Source organism: Nomascus leucogenys, chromosome 22a (assembly GCF_006542625.1).
Source record: "Nomascus leucogenys isolate Asia chromosome 22a, Asia_NLE_v1, whole genome shotgun sequence".
In the NCBI taxonomy this organism is placed as follows: Eukaryota; Metazoa; Chordata; class Mammalia; order Primates; family Hylobatidae; genus Nomascus; species Nomascus leucogenys.
The window spans coordinates 140,800,829-140,821,295 of NC_044402.1; the positions used below are offsets into that span (position 1 = coordinate 140,800,829).

A 20,467-nucleotide genomic window follows, 5' to 3' on the forward strand; every position below is an offset into this window, starting at 1 on the left:
TTCCCCACAGGTGAGCACCTGCGGATCTGCCCCCAGGGCTACACCTGCTGCACCAGCGAGATGGAGGAGAACCTGACCAACCGCAGCCGTGCCGAGCTGGAGACCGCGCTCCGGGACAGCAGCCGCGCCCTGCAGGCCATGCTGGCCACCCAGCTGCGCAGCTTCGATGGTGAGTGCCTCCCAGGGGTGCTTGGGGCCCGCAAGGTGCTGGTGCATCGGGGGAGGGGCACACTGGGCCTTGCCTGGTGTGTCAGTGCGGAGGGTGGGGGATTGGCAGGGGGAGGTGGGGGAGTTAGTGCTTTGGGGCTAGGGTGCTGGGTTGAAGCCCCAGCTGGGATTTGGGGGCTGCCCTCAGGCAGGGATCTGCAGGGTTTGACACCCCCCTGGGGGTGTGCACAGCCCATTCCCAGTGCACATTTGGGGACAGAGGGCCTATCCCATCAGCCGCTCAGAGGCTCCTGTCACCAGCAGATTCTCCCGAGCACCTGCAGAAAGATGGGCCTTGGCCAAATCTTGCCTGCAGCTCCTCAAGTGCCCCAAGCCGCTGCCCCTGGGGACCAGGTGGCCTGGAGCCAGGGAGCTCAGTGCAAGGGCTGAGACTAGGGCTGGGGACAGGGCTGCAGAGTGCAGGGCCTGCCTGGGGTGGCCGCCACCCAGCCCTTTATATCGGGGCAGGAGTTTGGGGGCCCCGGGGAGTGATCCTTGCAGGCCTCGAGGCCCGCCAGCTGCTGTGTCAGAGCCACATACTCCTCGGCCCAGGCTGGGCCTCGCCTTGTGTCTGGGCAGAGAGTGGCAGGCACCTCCAGGGGGACAGTGTGGGGTCAGGAGGTCCCCCACGAAGTGACCTCTGATCAGAAACACGAGGACTTGGTGGAGGGAGGCGGCCCAGGCTGAGGTACTACCCCTGTGTCTGGGCAGAGCCGGGGCACCGGGACAGAGAGCCTGAGCAGACAGGAGGGAGGGAGCGCTGAGGCTGCAGGGCTCCATGTGGCTGTGAGGGTCGGCAGCTGCTGCTGGAGCCCTGGGGTTTGTCTCAGCGTTCCTGCTTCTCCGGCTCCTGGACACCTGCTGTGGCCTCCCAGGCTCCCGGGAGAGTCTGCCTGTCCCCAGGAGCCCCCAAGGCCATTTCCACAGGGCTGCGGGACCTCAGCTGTTGGCGTATACCTGGGTAGCAGTGGGTCAGAAGCTCCCTCTCCTTCCTCCTGCCCAGCTAGACCCAGGGAGCAAGCCCCTGCACCCTGAGTCAGGAGCCTTCCTGAGCCACTTGGGTCTGTCGCATGTGTAGGGACCCCGTTCACCTCCTCCACTGCGCCCTGGGCCTCAGTTTCTCCCCAGTGCCATTGAGCCCTGGCTCTCGCCCCAGCGTGCCACCCAGCCCTGCTCCTTTCCCTCTCCTGCTAAGACCCTTGCCCATCACACCATCTTCCTGGCCTGGGGACGTCCTGCCCGCCTGCCTCCTCCTGGCTTTGAGGGGGTCGGTGTCGCTGCCCTGCTCTGGGGCCCATCCCGTGTCAGCGCCCTGCCGCCGCCCTCCCTCTGATGCCCTCTGGAAGCCTCCAGCCTTCCTGTTTGACTCTCCTATCTTTGACATGAAAACACAGACACCCTCTGGGGACATTTGTGTTAAAAATGACCCACTATGTGCCCAAGGCCCACCAGTGCCCCTACCCCAGGGAGTCTTGTCCAACCCCCACCTCCCATGTCCTCCCCACCCACCCCCGCCCATGGCAGCTGCTGGCCCCTCCCAGCCTCCGGGGCAGCTGAGGGCCCCTGGGTCTTTGTCTGCAGTGCTGGTGGGAGCCAGTGGGAGGCGGTAGGAGGGGAGCCTGGCTGGACCTCGGGTTGCTGTGTTCAGGGATTTGGAGCCCTGTGCCCGCCCCCCCACCAGCCTTCAGGGGCAGCTGAATGGGGCCTGGCAGGAGGTAGAGCTGGGGACTGCACCTGGATTTGGCCCATGGCCCTCTAGGTGTGTCTGGGCTAATGCATGAACTGCAAGCCACCCCTTTCCAGGAGAGGCCACGGCGTTCCAGGCGCCAGGACCTGAGGCGGACACTGGACAGCTGTGTGGCCCGTCCATCCTCCCCTCAGCGGCCTGGGAGCTCTCTGTAGCCCTGCCAGCCCTGTAGCCCCAGGCCTTGCCAGGGGTCAGCATGGGGGCTGGTCCGGAGATCTCAGGCCTGACAGCCCCCGTGCCTCAGAGGACAGCCTCTGCCCTGCGTCCCTGGAGCACCTCATGGTGGGCCATCGAGCCCCCGGTACCTGCGGGGCAAAGCCGGCCACAGCCCTAGGGATGCTCTGAGCAGTTACAGACCTGGAAGTCCCACTTCCAAATGGGATGGGGAAGTCCAGGGTCCCATCTAGGCACGGGGTACGGAGGCTTTTCCCCAAAGCCCCTGCAGCACATGTGGAGGTCTGAGGGTAAGCCTGTGCCTCCCCACCCCCTGCCCAGCAGGGGAGATGTCTGGGGTTCTGGGCTGCAGGAGGCCCCCCAGAGCCCTCAGACAGGCCCGGGATGCTCAGAGCTGAAGCTTCTGGATCGCGGAAGCTGAGAGAAGACAGGAAGCCCAGGAGAGCAGCAGAGACAGTGGCAGGAGGGGCAGCGGCCCTGGAGACTCGCAGGGCAGGCGGCTGGGGCCACAGGGAGCACAAGTGGGGACCGGTGGAGAGAAGGAGCGGCTGGCAGGGGGGCGCAGACCAGCCCGGCCCCTCTTACCCCAGTGAGGCCCCATCTCCACCAGCAGCCCCTCCCTGGGTGTTCTCAGGGGATCACTGAGTCACACAGCATCTGTTCCTGCCCAGGGCTCAGCTCAGAAACTGCCACTGGAGCCCCAGTCAGAGGCCCTGAGACCCCAGAGAGGACCCCTGCCACCTGGGCCGCTGCTCCCCAGGCCAGGGGGTGAGGTCTCAGGGAGGCCTGTGGGTGCTCACAGGGCCCACAGCCGCTGCAGTGTGGCGTCCGACTCCAAGGTCCTCAGAGCCGTGGGCCCCCGGGGCTGAGTCCCCTGCTGTGGTCCAGCTGCCACGGCAGGGGAAACACGGTCCCGATCACGCCCCCTCCCTGTGCGCAGACCACTTCCAGCACCTGCTGAACGACTCGGAGCGGACGCTGCAGGGCACCTTCCCCGGCGCCTTCGGCGAGCTGTACACGCAGAACACGAGGGCCTTCCGGGACCTGTACTCACAGCTGCACCTGTACTACCGCGGCGCCAGCCTGCACCTGGAGGAGACGCTGGCCGAGTTCTGGGCCCGCCTGCTCGAGCGCCTCTTCAAGCAGCTGCACCCCCAGCTGCTGCTGCCCGATGACTACCTGGACTGCCTGGGCAAGCAGGCCGAGGCGCTGCGGCCCTTCGGGGAGGCCCCAAGAGAGCTGCGCCTGCGGGCCACCCGTGCCTTTGTGGCTGCTCGCTCCTTTGTGCAGGGCCTGGGCGTGGCCAGTGACGTGGTCCGGAAGGTGGCTCAGGTGCGCACAGCCACCCAGGGCTCTCAGAAACCCCTCCAGACCCCCATGCTCTGCCCGAGGGACTTCCTCTTCCCCCTACGTAACCCTGTGTCCCTGGGCCTCTGGGCCAGCCTCTGACCTCAGCCCCACAGCCTCAGGCCCTCCTGCGTTGGCTGCTGCCCACGGCCTGCTAACAGCGCACCCACAGATGTGAGCCCTGCTCTGGGCAGGCGGCTCTGGGCTGGCCCACCCCTGCCCAGACCCATCATGGGCCAGGATGGGAAGGGCCAGGGGCTGGGGCTGGATGCTGAGCCAGGCTGTGGAGCGAAGATGCAGAGGAGACAGAAGAGAACAACACGCATGGGGGCCGGGCAGGGTGGGGCCCAGAGCCTCGCAGGCCAGGGGGGATGCCTTGGTCCCTTGGGGGGCACGTGTCAGACCCAGCTCGGCTGGGACATAGGGAGGGCGTCAGCCTCAGACCCACATGCCCTGGGTGGGAACTGCCCCCACCTCCAGGCTCCTGGGCAAGTCACCCCCGACTCGGAGCCTTGGTTTCCTCAGCGGCATGCGGGTGAGGATATTCTTGCCTCCCTGTGACCCTCAAGATCATTAAAGTGAGGGCCATCGGGGCTGGCAGGCCCTGTGAGTCAGGCGAGGGCCACTGCGAGTTGGGGCAGAGCAGAGGCCTCCCCTGACTTCCCTCCAGAGCCCCCCACCCTGAGGCTTCGTTAGGGGCTGGCCGGGGCCAGGCAACCCAGGGCCTTGGGGCCTGGCTCAGGCTCCCTTGCTCCCCAGGTCCCCCTGGGCCCAGAGTGCTCGAGGGCTGTCATGAAGCTGGTCTACTGTGCTCACTGCCTGGGAGTCCCCGGCGCCAGGCCCTGCCCTGACTATTGCCGAAATGTACTCAAGGGCTGCCTCGCCAACCAGGCCGACCTGGATGCCGAGTGGAGGAACCTCCTGGGTGAGCCCCAACCCGCCACAGCGGCCTGGAACTGTCTTGGGGAGTGCACGGCTGGGGGTCCTGGGGGGTGGGTGGTCCCTAGCTCAGGGCTTGGACCCAGGGACCTGATCAGGGATGCCCTGACCCGGGCCAGATCTGGGTGGCGCTGCAGGGTCGAGGGGCCAGGGTGCCTTTTGAATGTCCTGAGTGATGTGTGACTTGGGGCAGCTGCCAGGGAGGGAGCCCTGTGGGGTCGTAGTTTCTTGTCCTTCCCCACTTAGTAAGCACCTCAGTGTGCATAGATGCCAACACATGTGACTCATCGAGGATCAGCACTTGTTTAAGCTAACACGTATGTGCACTGTCACATGACAGGTTAACACATGCAAACTGGCGTGCACGCTTGCTGACACACACTGGGCCAGTGCCCACCAGTATGGGGTGTGCTCCTGTGTGCACGTGATGACATGAGCTGGGCTGACCCGCATCAATGCCAACACGTGTGTGCTAATATGTACATGCTTATCCAGATCCACTAACATGTACACATGCTTACAGGAGGGGGGACAGCATGCATCTATGCCAACACACGTGCTAGCATGTGCTGACACGGGGCCAACAGGTGTGTGCTAATGTGATGGGAGCTGACAAAATGCATAAGCTTGACTTGTACATGTGCTCACCATGCACACAACACACACATGAACTAAGGTGTACATGGGGGGGCATGAGGTGAGAAAGCATACATACACACCAGCTCACATGGGCTCCTGTGCACACAAGCTGGACTAAGGTGAGCCAGCGTACGTACATGTCAACACCTGCATGAGCCAGCGTGGACATACGAGACACGGCAGGCCAGCAAGCATGCAGAATGGCCTCTGTGTGCGTATTCACCTGTGCCCATGGCACAGGTGCACACGTGGGTGTGGGCCAAGCTGAGTGCACGTGGCCTGCACACGTCACATGGGCCAACCTGAGTGCACGCGTGGGATCTCCCACGCTGACCTGTGCTGTCAAGACTGCATTAACGTGCACACGTGGTGAGGCCTGCGTGCGCGTTAACGTCTGTGTGTGCGCACGTGTGAACGCCAGTGCGTGCCCGTTAATGTCTGTGTGTGCGCACGTGTGAACGCCAGTGCATGCGTGTTAACACCTGTGTGTGTGCACGTGTGTTAACGCCTGTGCTAGACTCCATGGTGCTCATCACCGACAAGTTCTGGGGTGCATCGGGTGTGGAGAGCGTCATCGGCAGCGTGCACACGTGGCTGGCGGAGGCCATCAACGCCCTCCAGGACAACAGGGACACGCTCACAGCCAAGGTGCGGGCAGGAGGACATGATGAGCACAACGGGGCGGGGGTCCTGGATGTGGCCCCATTGGGCTTGAGGGGCCCCACTGCCCCCCAAGGACCCTGCAGTGTCTCCCCAGGTCATCCAGGGCTGCGGGAACCCCAAGGTCAACCCCCAGGGCCCCGGGCCTGAGGAGAAGCGGCGCCGGGGCAAGCTGGCCCCGCGGGAGAGGCCACCTTCAGGCACGCTGGAGAAGCTGGTGAGTGGCCCCTGCCCGTCCACCGGACCAGGCATGAGGGAGGCAGACAGGCAGGGGCGGGCTGGCCCTGGCAGCCCAGTGGCCTGACTGCTGCCCGGCAGGTCTCTGAAGCCAAGGCCCAGCTCCGCGACGTCCAGGACTTCTGGATCAGCCTCCCAGGGACACTGTGCAGCGAGAAGATGGCCCTGAGCACTGCCAGTGATGACCGCTGCTGGAACGGGATGGCCAGAGGCCGGTAGGTGCCCGCCTGGCTGGCACAGCCCTCCCTCCCATGCCATCTCCATTGGGCTGTGCCTGGGCTGGGTGCTGTCTGCACAGGGCCACGTCCCTTGCTGGAGGGCTCAAGCCCCACTTCTCTGCGGCCTGCGTGGGCTCTGCTCGGTCCCTGGAGGCCACTGGGCATCTCAGGCTCGGAGTGTGGGAGCGTGTCCTGCTCAGGTGATGGCCCTTTGCAGGGGCTGGAGCAGTGACTGGGCTCTGCCTGCTTTTCCCCCAGGTACCTCCCCGAGGTCATGGGTGACGGCCTGGCCAACCAGATCAACAACCCGGAGGTGGAGGTTGACATCACCAAGCCGGACATGACCATCCGGCAGCAGATCATGCAGCTGAAGATCATGACCAACCGGCTGCGCAGCGCCTACAACGGCAACGACGTGGACTTCCAGGACGCCAGTGAGGGCAGGGCCTGGCCGGGCGGGCAAGGGGCCGGGGTGGTGGGGGTGCCACAGGGGTGTGACTGCCCTCCAGGTTCCCCCACCCGAGGGGCCCTCTGCTCCAGCATCACCACAGTGAGTCTGAGGACGCTGCACTGCCCAGGCACGGTCACCGAGCCCCGCACCTCTGCGGCGCCCTGGAGGCCTAGCCGGGATGTCTGCTGGCTTTGGCTCCAGGGACCAAGGGAGGCAGCCCCAGGGAGTGAGAGTCTCTCAGCCTCAGGGGTCAGCGGGGATCAGGTGCTGCTGGTCCTGGAATTCCACACCGAAAGGATGTCGGGGTCACCTGGCATGTGGGGCCCTCATAGGATGGTGCTGCACTGGGGTCTCCTGTGGGGACCGGCCTGCCAGAGCCTCCTCTCCTTCCCAGGTGACGACGGCAGTGGCTCGGGCAGCGGTGATGGCTGTCTGGATGATCTCTGCGGCCGGAGGGTCAGCAGGAAGAGCTCCAGCTCCCGGACACCCTTGACGCATGCCCTCCCAGGCCTGTCGGAGCAGGAAGGGCAGGAGACCTCCGCTGCCAGCCGCCCCCAGCCCCCCACCTTCCTCCTGCCCCTCCTCCTCTTCCTGGCCCTTACAGTAGCCAGGCCCCGGTGGCGGTAACTGCCCCAAGGCCCCAGGGACAGAGGCCAAGGACTGACTTTGCCAAAAATACAACACAGATGATATTTAATTCACCTCAGGCTGGAGAGGCCTGGGGTGGGACAGGGAGGGCTGCTGGCTCTGAGCAGGGGCAGGTGCAGAGGTCCCGGCCCCAGGCCTGGCCTCGCCTGCCTCTCTGCCTTTTAATTTTGTATGAGGTCCTCAGGTCAGCTGGGAGCCAGTGTCCCCACAAGCCATGTATTTCAGGGACCTCAGGGGCACCTCCGGCTGCCTAATCCTCCCCCCCAGCTCCCTGCACCGCTGCAGAAGCAGCCCCTCGAGGCCTACAGAGGAGGCCTCAAAGCAACCCGCTGGAGCCCACAGCGAGCCTGTGCCTTCCTCCCCGCCTCCTCCCGCTGGGACTCCCAGCAGAGCCCACCAGCCAGCCCTGGCCCACCCCTCAGCCTCCAGAGAAGCCCCGCAAGGGCTGTCTGGGTGTCCACCATCCAGGGTCTAGCGGAGCCTCTGAGATGATGCATGATACCCTCCCCTCAGCGCAGGCTGCAGAGCCCAGCCCCACCTCCCCGCGCCCTTGAGGGGCCCCAGCGTCTGCAGGTGGATCCTGAGAAAGCATCAGTGCTGAGGGGTCTGAGGACTCTGTCCTCCCACAGACCTGCGGGAGGGGCCTCCATGCGCAGACGAGGGCCACTGACCCACCTGCGCTTCTGCTGGAGGAGGGGGAGCTGGGCCCAAGGCCCAGGGAGGCAGCGTGGGCTCTGCCGATGTGGGCTGCCGCCTCGCACACGGGGCTCACGGGGCAGGCCTTGCTGGGGTCCAGGGCTGTGTGAGGACCCCAAGGGGCTGAGGAGCAGCTGGGACCCGCCTGCTCCCATCCTCACCCAGATCAGGAACCAGGGCCTCCCTGTTCAGGGTGACACAGGCCAGGGCTCAGAGTGACCCTCAGCTGTCACCTGCTCACAGGGATGCTGGTGGCTGGTGAGACCCCGCACTGCAGACGGGAATGCCTAGGTCCCTTCCCGACCCAGCCAGCTGCAGGGGACGGGGACCTGGATAGTTAAGGGCTTTTCCAAACGTGCATCCATTTACTGACACTTCCTGTCCTTGTTCACGGAGAGCTGTTCGCTCCTCCCAGACAGCTCTGGAGGGACACAGGGCCCACCTTGGACCCTGGTGACCTCCTGTCACTCACTGAGGCCATCAGGGCTCTGCCCCAGGCCTGGACGGGCCCTCCTTCCCTCCTGTGCCCCAGCTGCCAGGCGGCCCTGGGGAGGGGTGGTGTGGTGTTGGGAAGGGGTCCTGCAGGGGGAGGAGGACTTGGAGGGTCTGGGGGCAGCTGTCCTGAACCGACTGACCCTGAGGAGGCCGCTTAGTGCTGCTTAGCTTTTCATCACTGTCCCGCACAGTGGACAGAGGTCCCCGGTTGCTGGTCAGGTCCCCATGGCTTCTGTTCTCTGGAACCTGACTTGAGACGTTTTGGGTTCAGGATCCCCCAACACAGGCATGTCCACCCCATAATAACCCTGCCAGTGCCAGGGTGGGCCGGGGACTCTGGCACAGTGATGCCGGGCGCCAGGACAGCAGCACTCCCGCTGCACACAGACGGCCCGGGGGCGGTGCTCAGACCCCACCTGACGCTCATCTCTGGAAGGGGCAGCCCTGAGTGGTCACTGGTCAGGGCAGTGGCCAAGCCTGCTGTGTCCTTCCTCCACAAGGTCCCCCCACCGCTCAGTGTCAGCGGGTGACGTGTGTTCTTTTGAGTCCTTGTATGAATAAAAGGCTGGAGACCTACAGCAGGGCAAGGCCTCATGGAGAGAGAAAGAGGGAGAGAGTGTGTGTGTGTCCATCTGGGGCTTGGGCATGGGCCACACTTCCGTGTTTGGAGTGAACGTGCAGCCCCTGCCAGCTGTGCCCTTCAGCCTCTCTGTGGCTCCACCTCGCCCTGGGCAGACTCAGGTCTGTCTGTCCGCCCCCTCCTTGGTGCAGGGGAGAAGGAGAAGGCCAGGGCACGGAGACCCAGACGGCCTCCAGCAGGCCCCACCTCCCATCTACCTCTTCCCGCCTCCTGTCCCTGCTCTGGGCACACACAGCACGGAGATCCTCTACCCCTGGAAGGTTCTGGTTCCTGCCAGGTGGTCTCAGAGATACCCAAGGGGCCAGAGAGAAGGAACCAGCATTGTCCCAAGGATGCCCTGGTGGTCGTTTGTCCCCAGCCTCCTTTCTCCCAAGGCGGAGGGTCCTGCGTAACCCTAGGGGCTCCCTACAGCCCCGCTCCTGTTACTGTGGGGTCATGGCCAGCAGCTGGGAAGTGGCACAGCGGCACTGGCAGAAGCGCCCACTGTCCTGGGTGTGTCCCTCAGCTTCTTTATTGAGAACTGCAGCCACTACAGGGTGGGCTGGTGAACATTTTTAACATTACGCTTCTATCATCTGGGACCCAGGAATACTTAGGGCCCCCTAGCAACTGGGACCTCCAGGCCCCTTGTGAGCGTGAGAGCACAGAGGGGTGGGTGGGCACCCCGGGAGGGAGACGCAGCTCCACCCACCCCTGCTGAAGTCCACTGCTCAGTAGGTCACAGCTCTGGGCAGGAGCAGGCCTGCCACAAAGCATCTGCAGCCGCCAGGTCCCTGGTAGCCACGGTCCTCACTTGCAGGCCCCTCCACAAGTCCCGGAGGCCCGGCTCCTCCCCTGGGAAATGAGGGTGGGGTGAAGTCCTCTCCCTGGCTGGCCAGGGGATGCAGCCTGGGGGCTCGGCGGGGCCCCTAGGGGACAGGCGAGCAGCCAGACGCTCATCGGTAGTTGTGGACGACGCGTTTGGTCCGGCCATCAGGATCTCAGGCTTCCAGGCACCACCTTGCCCAGCTGCTTCAAGACTTCCACAAGCCCTTTTTGAACCCGGGCAAATGCATCTTTCCTGTCAGGGAAAGGAGGACACAGGTGCGATGTGCAGCCTGTGCAGAACCGACACCAGGCCAGGAGTGGGTGGGCAGGGGCACCCGGCCGGTCTCAGCCCTGCCTGCCCGGCCACACCTCAGACCACCAGGGAGCTCCCAAGTTCTGCCCACCCCGCTGCTGCCCGAAGAGGCTGCTCAGGGAGAGACCCCTTCCGGCCAGGACTGGCTCTCAGTCCCCCTCCGTTCCTCACAGGAATTCCAGAAGCCAGAGACAAACTGACCCACCCACACTGATAGGCAGAGAGCAGCCCCTCAGTCAGCCTCCCTTGAGCAGCCCAGCCCAGCCGCGGTGGGTGGCCCCAGCGTCCCACACTATCTGCAGGCAGCCCCGGCAGGCCAGCATGAGTGTCTGCTCCACACGAACATACACCCATCACACGTGCACACACACACACGTATGAACACAAAACGTCCTCTGCATGCACAAAGCACACATATCCACACACGTGCACACTCCTGCACATGCACGCACTCACATGCACACATGCCCATACACACGCATGCACATGTGCACACTCCTACATGTACACACATGCACACATACATAGGTATGAACATGTACAATGCCCTGTGCATACACAAGCACACATATCCACGTGCACACACATCCTCCTGCACATGCATGCACTCACATGTACACATGCCCATACACATGCATGCACATGTGCACACGCTTATGCATATGCACACACGTAGACACATGCACGTGCCCATACACACATGCACACATTACATACATGCATAGTACACACGCATGCACTCACACAGAGACAGACACACCCGTGGGTGCACACACTGCTCCTGTCCAGGTGACCCTAAGTATTCTTTATCTGGGGACAAGGCCCTCTGTCAAGAAACACCGTTTATAATCGCAGTGCTCCCTTGAGTTTGGGACAGAGGACTAACTCCCACCTCTCAGTCCACCTTCCTCCTGCCCTAAGCCACTACTGAAATCATGGAAGGACCATAACTGGGCGTCCATCTCTCCAACGGACACTGAAGGCTGGTGGCACAGCATGTGTCACAGCCATCAAAGAAGGGGGTAGAGTCTAGGGAAAGTGGGGTTCTGAGAGACCCCAACAAGGCCACCACAGCTTTCCTGAGGGTGGGTGAGGGGCAGTGAAGCACACAGGCTTCACAGACACCAGGGCTGTGGATGAGCCGGAGGCAGTCACTGCCCAGCAAGCTGTCCTCATGTGCACAGGAGCCCCTCCCAGAAGAGGCCACCCCACAAAGCAAAACCAGTGAGTCTAAACATTTCCCTCCTTCTTTCATATGGCCTGGAAATATGAACAGGAACCTTCATGGTTTCTAGCACAAACCCATGTTTATACTCAACCTGGGAAAGCACAAAAAAGAGCCAGTAAAAAACTTATAGGAGACGTCAAAATATGCAGCATCGGCCTGGGAAGTCAGACCAAGTGTCCTGATGTGAGAATTACAAGAAACAGGAGCGAACACTGGGAAACGTTGACTTTGAAATGATGACAGCAACAGTAGACTCAGCTAAAATAACCCCCTTTCCTCACAGACACGTTGAAATTCTGGAAAACATCAGTTTCACAAAGTTAATACCTATCTGAGGTCACAGGAGAGCTAAAAACCTCATATGCTGAAAAGAAAAAGAAAGTGAGAGGCTTCAATGAATGGGAAGCGGAGAGAGTGGTGTATCAGGCACAGAAATACCCTCTCAGGATAGAAGCTTGGGAGTGAGGGGTGCCCACAGACCTGGGTGAGGGCTGGGAGCTGGAACTGGAACCCCAGGTGACCCGGACACCTCAAAGAAACGACAAATTTCTCCTTATTGCCAGAGATGGGCCAGGGAAGCTTTTGCTGCCTAGGGATCTGGGCAGGGAAAAAAACAAAAAAACAAAAAACCTCCTTGAAGAATCAGTGGCTGGTGACAAAAGATAATGAGTAAATACAAAAGTACCTAGAGGGTTTGTCCACAGTGAGGAAGTGAGATTCCCTCAGAGAAATCACAAAGCCTCAGAACAGGAGCTCAAATTCTTTTTTTTTTTTTTTTTTTTTTTTTTTTTTTTTTTTTTGAGACAGAGTCTCTGTCTCCAGGCTGGAGTCCAGTGGTGTTCGGCTCACTGCAACCTCCGCCTCCCGGGTTCAAGCGATTCTCCTGCCTCAGCCTCCCAAGTAGCTGAGATTACAAGATTCTTTAAAATTTCAAAATGAAAAAAAAAATAAAATCTGCCACCAGAGCCAGCACCCTGAGAACTTTAGATGATAGAGCAAACTGAAATGATCTATAAAATAAGTGTTTTGTGTTACCAAAGAGAAAATGGGGAGACATAGAAACCATAAGGATAGAACAATTCCATTTTTAAAAAGAAAAAATAAGGAGATTGGAAAAAGTACCAAGTGGAAGTAATGTCAGCAAGATGGCAGAACAGGGGACCCCCTGCTTTTAGCCACCCATTGCAACAAGAATTTGGCAGTCATCCACACACAAAAGTGCCTTCGTGGGAGCCTCAGGACTCTGGTAGGAGGCTGTGAGATCCTGATGGAGCCCACCTGAGAAGGGCTGTTTTAAGAGGGCAGGTTTGCACCCAGGTTGCAGGCTCGCCAAATGGGGTCCTTTGCAGATCCAGAAATGGCCTCGTCCGCCTGTGGACTCAACAACAGCCTTGTTTAGCTCTCCTGACACAGGAACCAACTGCCCAGGGACCTCCTGGAAGATACACCAGTCCATCCCCCCGAAGGCAGGCCCACCAACCTTGGTTCCACTGCACATCCCGAAACAGCCCTGTAAGTCAGCTCCAACCCCGCAGCTGCAGTCTGAAAGCCCTGCCTTCCCAAAGACGTGTTGGGAGACACTCTTGCCTGACTTAGGCCACAGAATCCCACAAAAGGTGTTGAAATGGTTCTGAGTTTACTCCATCCTTCCCCAGTCACAGTCCTGGAGCAGTCCTGCCCACCCAGGGACACTGACAGACAAGCCCATCCGTATGCTGGGAGGCAGGCCTCCCAATCTACGGCCGCACGCTGGGAGGCAGGCCTACCAATCTACGGCCGCACGCTGGGAGGCAGGCCTACCAATCTAACGGCCGCACGCTGGGAGGCAGGCCTACCAATCTACGGCCGCACGCTGGGAGGCAGGCCTACCAATCTACGGCCGCACGCTGGGAGGCAGGCCTACCAATCTACGGCCGCACGCTGGGAGGCAGGCCTACCAATCTACAACTGCAAGCTGGGAGGCAGGCCTACCAATCTACAACTGCACGCTGGGAGGCAGGCCTACCAATCTACAACTGCACAGGCTGAAAGAGCCCTGTGACCCAGCTCCAGCCCCACTCCGCCATGGTCTGAAGGCAGTCCTGCCCACCCCAAACACCTGACAGAAGGAGTGCCCATCTGTGCCCCCAGAGGCAGGCCTACAGACCTCAGCCTCAGCTGTGAACCTTAAAGTGGCCTTGTGACTTGGTTTCATCTCCTTTTAACCACAGTCAGTCCTGCCTGTCAGGGACTCACCCAGTGACTGAGTGCACCCTTGTCCCAGAGCTAGCCCTATTTCTCAAGGTCTTAGAGGCACTCCAGTCTGCCCAGGGACCAGACATGATCAACGCCTGCTCCTTCCTTGAATAGGCCCACCGACCACAAACCCCACTGTAGACACAGCAGCAGCCATGTGACTAAACTAATCCTGGAGGCAATCCCTTCAGAGACCCAACAGATCTTTATCTGCCAAAATCACTCTGTAAAGGCTGAAAGAGGTGTTTGCTCCTTCAAATTGAGACACCAATGCAAGGCTCTATGAATAATAAAGAATCAGGCCAACATGATGCCACAGCTGGGCACGGTGGCTCACGCCTGTCATCCCAGCAGTTTGGGAGTCTGAGGCAGGTAGGTTGCTTGAGGTCAGGAGTTCGAGACCAGCCTGGCCAACACGGTGAAACCTCATCTCTACTAAAATTATAAAAATTAACCGGGCATGGTGGTGCATGCTTGTAATCCCAGCTACTCGGGAGGCTGAGGTGGGAGAATCACTTGAACCTTGGAGATGGAGGCTGCAGTGAGCTGAGATTCTGCCACTGTACTCCAGCCTGGGTGACAAGAGCGAAACTCTGTCTCAAAAAAAAAAAAAAAAAAAAATGATACCACCAAAAGAAACTAGTAAAGCTCCAGTAAGTGATCCCAAAGAAATGAAGATCTATAAATTGCCTGACAATTCAAAACAATCATCTTAAAGAAACTCAATAACATGCGAGATAACTGAGACAACCAAAAAAATAAGAAAAACAAATGCATAAAATGTAAAGTGTAATAGAAAAATGGAAATCATAAAAAAGAACCAAATAGAAGTCCTAGAGCTGAAAAACACAATCACAAAATTGAAAAATTCAATAAAGAGCTTCAACAGACTCGATCATGCAGAAGAAAGAATCAGTAAACTTGACAAATTATTTAAAACTAACCAATTAACCAAAAAAAAGAATAAAAAAGGAGTAAATATTAAAGAGTGAAAAAAGCATACGGGACCTACGGAGACCAACAAGAAAATAAATATGTGAATTATAGAAGTCTCAAAAGAAGACAGAAACAAAGGGGCAGAAAGCTTATTTAAAGAAACAAAGGTGGAAAACTTTCCAAAGCTGGGGTAGATATGGACAGATTCCATATGGATGTGGATATATGTTGATGCAAGGTTCAACATATGAAAACCTATAAATGTGATACACCATATTAACAGAATAAAGGATAACAATCATATGGTCATCTCAATAGATACAGAAAAAGTATTTGGCAAAATTCAACATCCTGTTTCGGTAAAAACTCAACAAATCAGATACAGAAGGAATATACCTCAACGTGATGGAAGACATATACAACAAGCCTACAGCTAACATTATACTCAGTAGTGAAAAGCTGAAAGCATTTCCTCAAAGATCATGAACAAGACAAGGGTGCCCACTTTCACCACTTCTATTTAATGTGTTATTGGAAGTCCTTGCCAGAGCAATTAGGCAAGAAAGGAGATAAAAGTCATCCACATCAGAAAGGAGGAAGTTAAACTGTCTCTGTTTGCCAATAACATGATCATTTGTTTATTTGAGACAGAGTCTCACTCTGTCACCCAGGCTGGAGTGCAGTGGCACGATCTTGGCTCACTGCAAGCTCCGCCTCCCAGGCTCATGCCATTCTCCTGCCTCAGCCTCCCGAGTAGCTGGGACTACAGGCACCCGCCACCACACCTGGCTTTTTTTTTTTTTTTTTTTTTTTTGTAGTAGAGATGGATTTCACTGTGTTAGCCAGGATGGTCTAGATCTCCTGACCTTGTGATCTCGGCCTCCCAAAGTGCCGGGATTACAGGTGTGAGCCACCGTGCCCAGCCAACATGATCTTTTTAAAAAAACTTTTAGGTTCAGGAGTACATGTGCAGGTTTCTTATATAGGTAAACTCGTGTCACGGGGGTTTGTTGTACAGATTGTTCCATTACCCAGATACTAAACCTAGTACCTAATAGTTATTTTTTCTAATCTCTCCAACCTCTTACCCTCCACCCTCAAGTAGGACTCAGTGTCTGTTGTTCCCCTTTTTTGTATCCAAATGTTTTAATCATTTAGCTCCCACTTAATATAAGTGAGAACATGTGGTATTTAGTTTTCTGTTCATGCGTTAGTTTGCTAAGGATAATAGCCTCCAGCTCCATCCACATTCCTGCAAAGGACATGATCTCATTCTTTTTTATGGCTGCACAGTACTTCATGGTGTATATGTACCACATTTTCTTGATCCAATCTACCACTGATGGGCATTTATATTGATTCCATGTCCTTGCTATTGTGAATACAACTACAATGAACATACGTGTGCATATGTCTTTACAGTAGTACCATTTATATTCCTTTGGATACATACCCAGTGATGGGATTGCTGAGTCAAGTGCCAGCTCTGTTTTTATCTCTTTTAGGAATCACCACACTGCTTTCCACAATGGTTGAACTAATTTACATTCCCACCAACAGTGTGTATGCATTCCCTTTTCTCTGCAATCTCACCTGCATCTATTATTTTTTTTTACTTTTAATCATAGCCATTCCGACTGGTGTGAGATGGTATCAGATTGTGGTTTTGATTTGCATTTCTCTAATGATCAGTGATATTAAGCTTTTTTCATATGCTTGTTGGCTGGATACATATGTCTTCTTTTGAAGAGTGGACGTGATCTCTTATATATGCAAAATTCTAAAAGTTCTACCAAAAAACCTGTTAGAAGTAATAAATGAATTCATTAAAGTCACAAGATACAATATCAACATACAAAAATTAGTTGTATTTTTATGCACTAACAATGAACTACCTGAAAAGGAAATTAAGAAAACAATCCCATTTACAATGGCATAAAAATAACAAAATACTTAGCAATAAATTTAAGCGAGGTAAAATATCCTTGCTTAAATACTTAAATAAAATACTAAGCAATAAATTTAAGCGAGGTAAAAGAACCTTGCTTAAATACTTAAATAAAATACTTAGCAATAAATTTAAGGGAGGTAAAGAATCCTCGCTTAAATTTATTGCTAAGTATTTTATTATTTTCATGCTATTGCAAATGGCATTGTTTTCTTAATTTCTTTTTCAGATAGTTCATTGTTAGTGCATAAAAACACAACTAATTTTTGTATGCTGATATTGTATCTTACAACTTTAATGAATTCATTATTACTTCTAACAGGCCTTTTGGTGGAAATTTTAGAATATATACTGAATACCATAAATATATAAATACTATAAATACTATAAAATATAGAATATATATTGCAAACTATAAAATATTGATGAGAGAAATTAAGGTACAAACAAATGGAAGACATTTTATGTTCATGGATTGGAAGAATACTGTTAAAATGTCCATACTACCCAAAGCAGTCTACAAACTCAATGCAATGTCTATCAAAATTCCAATGGCATTTTTTTTACAGAAATAGCAAAAACAATCTTAAAATTTGTGTGGAATCACAAAATACTCTAAACAGCTAAAGCAATCTTGCAAAAGAACAAATCTGGATATATCACACATCCTGTTTTAAAGTATATTACAAAGCTGTAGTAATCAAAACAGTATGATACAGTAATAAAAACAGATACAATGAAACAGAATATAGAGTCCAGAAATAAACTCACGCATATGCAGCCAACTAATCTTTGACAAGGGGACCAAGAATATACAATAGTAAAAGGAGCCTCTTTAGCAAATGGTGCTTGGAAAGTTGGATATCTACATGCAGAAAAGTGAAATTGGACTCTTAGCTTACACCATATACAAAAATTAAATGGATTAAAAGTGTCAATGTAAGACCTGAAACCATAAAATTTCTAGAAGAAGACATAAGGAAAATGCCCCTTGACATTGGTCTTGATAATGACTTTTTAGATATGACACCAAAAGCACAGGCAACAAAAGCAAAAATAAAAAGTGGATCTACATCAAACTAAAAAGCCCTGCACAGCAAAAGAAACAATAAAATAAAAGTCAATCTACAGAACTGGTGAAAATCTTTGTAAACCACATATCTGAATTAGATTTATGTCCAAAATACTTAAGAAATTCATACAACTTAACAGCAAAAAAACAAATAGCCTGATTTTTTAAATGGGTAAAAGATCTGAATAGAAATATTTTCAAAGAAAACGGCCAACAGGTGTACGAAAAGGTGCTCATCTAATCATCAGGGAAATGAAAATCAAAACCACAATGAGACATTGCCTCACACCTGTTAGGATGGCCATTATCAAAAAGACAAGAGATAACAAGTGTTGACAAGGGTGTGGAGAAAAGGGAACCCTTGCGCACAACTTATGAGAATGATCGGTACAGCCTTTGTAGAAAACAGTATGGAGGTTTCTCAAAAATTAAAAATAGAATTATTGTATGAACCAGCAGTCCCACTAGTGGGCATATATCCAAAGGAAATGAAATCACTGTGTCAAAGAGATACCTGCACTCCCATCTTCATTGCAGCATCATTCCTAATAGCCAAGAAATGGAAACAACCTAAGTGCCGGTGGATGGAAGGATGGATGGATGGATGGAGAAAATTGATGCATATATGCAATGTAATACTATTCAGCTATACAAAGGAAGGAAACCCTGCCTTTTGCAACAACATGGATGAACCTGAAGGACATTATGCTCAGTGAAATAAGCCAGACACAGAAGGACAAACACTGTGTGATTTCACTTGTATGTGGAATCTTAAAAACTCAAATTCGTAAAAGCAGAGAGTAGAAGGGTGGTTGTCAATAGCTGGGGGTGGGGTGGGGCATGGAGATAGGTTGGTCAAAGGGCGCAAACTTTCAGTTAGACAGGATGAGTAAGTTCTGGGGTCTCGTGTACAGCATGGTGACTGTAGTTAATAGTACTGTGTTGTTTACTTGAAATTTGCTAAGAGAGTAGATTGTAAGTGTCCTCATCTCACACACACGTGCACACACCCATCTCACATCACACACACATGCTTGCACACCCACCTCACATCACACACACATGCGCGCACACCCACCTCACGTCACACACGTGCACGCACATCCACCTCACGTCACACACGTGCGCACACGCACCTCACATCACGCACATGCATGCACACCCAACTCACGTCACAGAGGTGCGCACACCCACCTCACATCATACACATGTGCGCACACCCCTCACGTCACACACGCGCACGCACCCACCTCACATCACACACATGCGCGCACACCCCTCACGTCACACACACGCACGCACCCACCTCACATCACACACACGCATGCACACCCACCTCACATCACACACATGCGCACACACCCAACTCACGTCACACACACATGCGTGCACACCCCTCACGTCACACACACATGTGTGCATACCCACCTCACGTCACACACGTGTGCACACCCAACTCACATCACAGGCGTGCACACCCACCTCACGTCACACACACATGTGCACACACCCACCTGTCACACACATGCACGCACCCACCTCACGTCACACATGCATGCACACTCCACGTCACACACATGCATGCACCCACCTCACGTCACACACGAGTGCACACCCACCTCCCGTCACACACATGCATGCACACCCACCTCACGTCACACACACACGCACACCCACCTCATGTCACACACACATGCGCGCACACCCACCTGTCACACACATGCGTGCACACCCACCTCACATCACACACATGCGTGCACACCCTCATGTCACACACACATGCACACACACCTGTCACACACACGTGCGCACACCCACAAATGGGAAGTATGAGAGGTGATGGATGTGTTCATTAATTTGATAATGGTCATTTCATGATGTGTATGGATATCAAATCATTATGTGTATATCGTGAATATATACAATTTTTATTTGTCAATTATACCTCAATAAAGTCAGGGGAAAAAGTACCAAGTGGAGCTGAAGTGGGAACAGTCCCCATCAGGAGGAGGCCAGACTCCCCACATGGGGAGGGTCAGTGGGGACTCTGCTGCAGCAGGCAGGGGCTGGGCTGTAAGGACGAAGAGGGAGCTCGGGTCTTGGACCTGCTAAGGTGGGAGAAGGAACAAAGACCTCCCCGTGGAGATGACATAAGTGCACAGGCCCCTCCTCTACAGGTTCACAGCCTGAAGGCTACAAAAGACCACCCACTGTCTGCTTCCATCTGGACGACGTTGAACCTCTAGGGACAAGAAGAGTAGGCAAGGAAGCCTTAACTATACAGTGCAGGGCTGTGGCTGTCCACGTGGGAAAGATGAACAGTGTCCCTACTTCACGGTGTCAACACAAACATATCTTCATCACTCTCTCTTAGATGGAATATGGACCGAAATGTGAAAAGTGATGCCTCACCACATGGAGATGACAGCAGAGGAGAACACGCATGGCTGCGGGATGGAGCAAGCATTCCCAGAGACAAAGCCCTATGCTGCAGAGGCAAAGGGGACGACGGTGAGGCATGCATGCTCCAAACTGTGGGCACAGGCACGGCACTGTGAGACCAGGCCATAGAGCATGCAAGATGCTCTCACAAGCAATAAAAAAGACAGTTCAATAGGAAAAAGGGGCAAAGATCTCTCATACACACACACGTAATTCACCGACATGGAACTCTAAGTGGCCAATAAATTAATGTATGAAAAAGCACTGAACTTCACTCATCATCAAAGAAATGCAAACCAATGCTTTCCAACAGATGGTGCAGTGTAAAATCGTCACACAGAGAGCAAGTCCACATCGCACGCAAGGAGGTACAAATGAAAAGCAGAAT

General features: G+C 54.8%; 2 protein-coding genes across 2 annotated transcripts in view; one reads left to right on the forward strand and one right to left on the reverse strand.

The window, feature by feature from the left end:
- The window catches only part of GPC1 (glypican 1), a 32,214-nt gene extending 23,180 nt beyond the window's left edge, over nucleotides 1-9,034 (forward strand). The window contains exons 2-9 of the mRNA XM_030803658.1: nucleotides 11-169; nucleotides 3,069-3,460; nucleotides 4,235-4,400; nucleotides 5,571-5,701; nucleotides 5,811-5,930; nucleotides 6,032-6,165; nucleotides 6,427-6,602; nucleotides 7,014-9,034. Of these exons, the coding sequence (XP_030659518.1) occupies nucleotides 11-169; nucleotides 3,069-3,460; nucleotides 4,235-4,400; nucleotides 5,571-5,701; nucleotides 5,811-5,930; nucleotides 6,032-6,165; nucleotides 6,427-6,602; nucleotides 7,014-7,246 (1,511 nt within the window). The 3' untranslated portion in view covers nucleotides 7,247-9,034. The remainder of the gene's footprint in view (nucleotides 1-10; nucleotides 170-3,068; nucleotides 3,461-4,234; nucleotides 4,401-5,570; nucleotides 5,702-5,810; nucleotides 5,931-6,031; nucleotides 6,166-6,426; nucleotides 6,603-7,013) is intronic.
- A 551-nt stretch (nucleotides 9,035-9,585) lies between these two features.
- Nucleotides 9,586-20,467, reverse strand: part of ANKMY1 (ankyrin repeat and MYND domain containing 1) — a 108,506-nt gene continuing 97,624 nt past the window's right edge. Inside the window, exon 18 of the mRNA XM_030803648.1 lies at nucleotides 9,586-10,158. Coding sequence (XP_030659508.1) covers nucleotides 10,112-10,158 — 47 coding nt within the window. The 3' untranslated portion in view covers nucleotides 9,586-10,111. The remainder of the gene's footprint in view (nucleotides 10,159-20,467) is intronic.